The 3,776-nt window shown below is 52.5% G+C and overlaps 1 protein-coding gene across 1 annotated transcript in view; it reads left to right on the top strand.

Moving 5' to 3' along the window:
* The first annotated feature begins 1,492 nt into the window (after positions 1–1,492).
* Positions 1,493–3,776, top strand: part of APC2 (APC regulator of WNT signaling pathway 2) — a 45,648-nt gene continuing 43,364 nt past the window's right edge. Inside the window, exon 1 of the mRNA XM_069102002.1 lies at positions 1,493–1,597. Within this exon, the coding sequence (XP_068958103.1) occupies positions 1,544–1,597 (54 nt within the window). The 5' untranslated portion in view covers positions 1,493–1,543. The remainder of the gene's footprint in view (positions 1,598–3,776) is intronic.

The following is a 3,776-nucleotide window of genomic DNA, read 5'->3' as shown; positions in this document are numbered from 1 at the left end:
ACACATATTGTAGGGGTTTAATAAATGTTTGGGGACTGAGCAAGGGAATGAGGGAATGTATGGGAGACGGAGGTAGCCTGGAGATGAGAAGCCTTAGGGTGGGATTGGGAAGATGGCATGATACCTGTATACAGGTATTTGTAAGGGAGATTCCAGGTGCTCTGCTTGGCCCCAGAAAATAGGACAAGTTCAATTCTGGCTCAATATTAAGAACTTTTTAAAAAAATTTGTTTATTCTTAGTTTTCAACATTCATTTCCACAAGATTTTGATTAACAAATTTTCTCCCCGTCTTTCCCCTACCCACACCCCAAGATATTGAGCCTCCTGAATACCCCCTCCCCCAATCTGCTCTCTCTTATATCCTCCCCCATCCCTCTCTGACTTTATTAAGAGCTTTCTAACAAAACTGCCATCCCATACTGGAACAAGTGGCCTTGGAAGGTAGTGAGGCCCTATTCCCTGGAGGTATTCAAGTGCAGGTTGGATGACCACTGCTGGGGAGTTTCTCCTCCAGGACTGGTTGGACCGGACACCTCTGAGACCCCTTCCATCTCTGAGATTCTGGGATCTCCTAGACTGGGGAGGGCATTGGGCCAGGAGATTTTAGGGGTTTAGCTGTTCCCATTTGGAGCAGAAGCTGAGCCTCTATCTAGGGGTTAGGTGGGGAGAGGATTCTTTGATTTCCTATTGAATTCCTCATAGCCTTGCCCTATCACCTTCCAAGTGTCTCTGTTTCCCCAAACTCAGAGGAAAGGGAGAATACAAGTGGACAGAGCAGTGGCAGCTAGGTCCAAGGGGAAGGTGCTCTGGGGTCCTTATAGTCATAGTGTTAACGGCCTGGTCCTTCTTTCTCTTAGCTTATGATTTCTTAGTCAATGAGTCTAAATTGTGTGACTACTGTTTGCTCAGTCCTGTCATGAGGGAGACAAGAAATGAATAGAGGGAGAAAAGGGGGGGGCAGATAGATCACTGGGGGTGGGGGAACAGATGAATGGATGGACAGAAGGCTTCTGAGTGGACCAGGATGATGAATGGGCAAAGGGTATAGGAGAGGGGAATCAGGCAGAGAACTAAGGAACAGGACAGAAAAACAGACAGATGGAGAGGGAGGGACAGGAAGATGAAGAATAAACAAACGGAAAGGACAGACAGACAACACAGAGGAGCAGCGCAGGACCCTGAGGAGTAGACAGACAAATGGTCAGAGGAAAGGGATGGGAAGACGAAGCATGGAGGGGTGAATGGTGGTGGGAGGCAGGCTGAGGACACACAGGGACAGATAAACCCACAGATGAGGGGAGACGATTGACAGAAAGGGGCAGAGAAGAGCAGGCTCACGCTGATGCCCAGGGGGACCCAGGGAGCTTCTTCTGGGCTTGGCCCTGCCCTGCCCACCCTGGGGCTTGGCTGCTCCCTCCCTCTCCTGCCCTCTGGCGCCCCTGCGTAGGCACGGCTGCACTGGAGAAGGCTGCGGCGGGGGAGGCGGAGCGCCTGGGCAGCCGGGCGGGCGGGCACGGCAGGCGCCGGAGGATGCAGTCTCCATGGGGCTGCTGTGGTTTCTCTCCTTCCTCCATTCCACCTTCTTTGGGGACGAGGTAAGAGCTGCCAAGGCTTGGAGTGGGGTGGGGGTGGGAGATCACTGCGGAGGGGGCTGGATTTTTTCTGTCCTGCCCTACAGGATTGGAAAGGGGGAGGCTTGTGGGGAGGGCAAGGCCTGGGCCAAGGGAGAAGGTTGGGGATAAAAGGAGGGGAGAGAGGTTTGGATGCCAAGAGAGAGGGGCATAAGGATTAGAGGATGGGGTGGGGGGAAGAGGAGAGAGATGAGGACCCAAGGAAATGTGACAGGGGAGGGAGATAGAGGGGGGGGCGGGGAGCAGGATGGGGTTGGAGAACAGGAATGGAGTCTAGGGGTGCCTCTGATGGAGATATCTGGTGTCCTTCAGACCTGACAGGGTGTGCAGACTAGGGGGAGAGCCTTCCTGGAGGGGGGCGCTGCAGTGAGAGTCCCACAGAGAGAGGGCGGAGCCCCTGTGCCCAGAGATCTGGTGGGGAAGGAAGGGCTTAGTTTGGGGGTTGGGTGGAGGAAAAATGTGAGGGGCATAGTTTGAGGGGCTTTGAGGAGTGATATGGGGGAGAGTAGAGTAGAGTTTTGGGGAATTGGGCTTGGGGGAGGATTTTAAGGGAAACAATGCAAGGGAGGGTAGAGGGACGGCCTTAGGGAAAAAGAGGGGACATTTTTCAGGCCTGGATTGGAGGTTGGAGCTCCGTGTATGTATTCTTCTGAAAAAAATTATCTGGCCTTTTCTGATGCTTCCAGTCCCTACCACCTTGATCGGTTTGGGAGGTGGGGAGGAAAATAACGCTGCCACAGAGGTGAGGCTTCACCAGGCCTTGGTGCTTGGGAGGAGCTGGAGCGGACATCTGGGCCCCCCCCAGGCCAGAGGCTGGCACCAAAGGCTGGCACCACAGCCTGGCACCAGCCGTGGGAGAGTCTGTCCCCAGGAGGCCTGCTCCTCCATCCCTGGCCCTGGCACTTCCCCAGCCAATTGGCAAGGGAAGTTCTGTCCCCATGGTGACTGTTGCCAGGGAGCTTCTTCCTGTGTCTTTGGATTCTAAGTCCAAGGCCTTGCCTTGTGGGAAGGAAATGTGCTAGGGGCTGATGGGGGCATGTGGAAGATGGAACCCCCCCCCCAAAGTGTCTCATGCCCCAGAACCCAGGTCACATTACAGAGCTTCACTTTCTCCAAAGCATCCTCCTATATTCCTGATTCTTGCTTGGCAATCTGGCTTCTTTTTCCTACCCCCTCTCACCCCTTACAATATCCCCTGAGTCCTGGCTACCCTCAGTACCTCCAGCACAGAGAGGCCAGGGCATTTCCTCAGAATCACACAGCAGTCTACTACTTCTGTTCATGGATTGGTCCCTGGTGCAGTGGCCTCCTGGGGCAGGGGGGTGGCTTGTAAGATGAAATTCTGGATCCTAGGGGAGGGGACAGCCCAGGACCTCTATGCATTCTCCTCCCCACCAGGTCCCTCTCTAAGAGGGAGGGTGGACAATGGGTAACAGTTCATCTTGAACTAGGACAGAAAAAGACACCCTGAATATTCACATTTCTCTCTGTAGTTACAGAGTGAGAAAGGTTGGGGTGTGAGGTGGGGAAAGTTCAGAGAGACCATCTAGTCCAAACTCCTTATTCTATAGATAGGGAAACTGAGGCCCAGAGAGGTGAATAGCCTTTTCCTAAGGCACACAATGAGGGAGCAGAGGACTAACATCTGGGTAGCCTGACTCTCAATCCAAGAATTGATGCATATCTTTCCCTTCTCCAGGAACCCTCCCAGTATGTCATTTTTGCTTCTCCTGGCTTCCTTGCTCCCTTTCAGCACTACTAAGTGCTTTTAATGCATTATTATCTCCTTGGATTATCACCTTCCTCTGGGAGGCACATTATGCAATTGTTACCACATCCATTTTACAGAGGGGAAAGCTGAGTCTATGTAACTTGCCCAAATCCACATAGATAGTAAGTGACAGAGCAAGGAAATGAACCCAGGTTTTTTCGATTCCCAGGCCTGGACTCTTTCCTCAAGGATTGCTTTGTGGCCCTTATGATACTATGTGGTTTATCTTCCCTACTAGGCTGATGGGGAATCGTTTTCTTCTCTGGAAAATGATGGTGTCACACTATCTCTAAGATACTTCCTAGCTCTGACATCCTGTGTTCTCAGGGCCCTCCCAGCTCTGACATCCTGTGTTCTAAGGACCCTCCCAGC

The sequence above is a fragment of the Petaurus breviceps genome, unplaced genomic scaffold (assembly GCF_028583685.1).
Source record: "Petaurus breviceps papuanus isolate PSGF00001 unplaced genomic scaffold, PetGlider_PUasm1.0 523, whole genome shotgun sequence".
Taxonomy (NCBI): Eukaryota; Metazoa; Chordata; class Mammalia; order Diprotodontia; family Petauridae; genus Petaurus; species Petaurus breviceps.
Note: the sequence above shows the minus strand (reverse complement) of the source record. Positions and strands in the feature narration are given on the sequence as shown.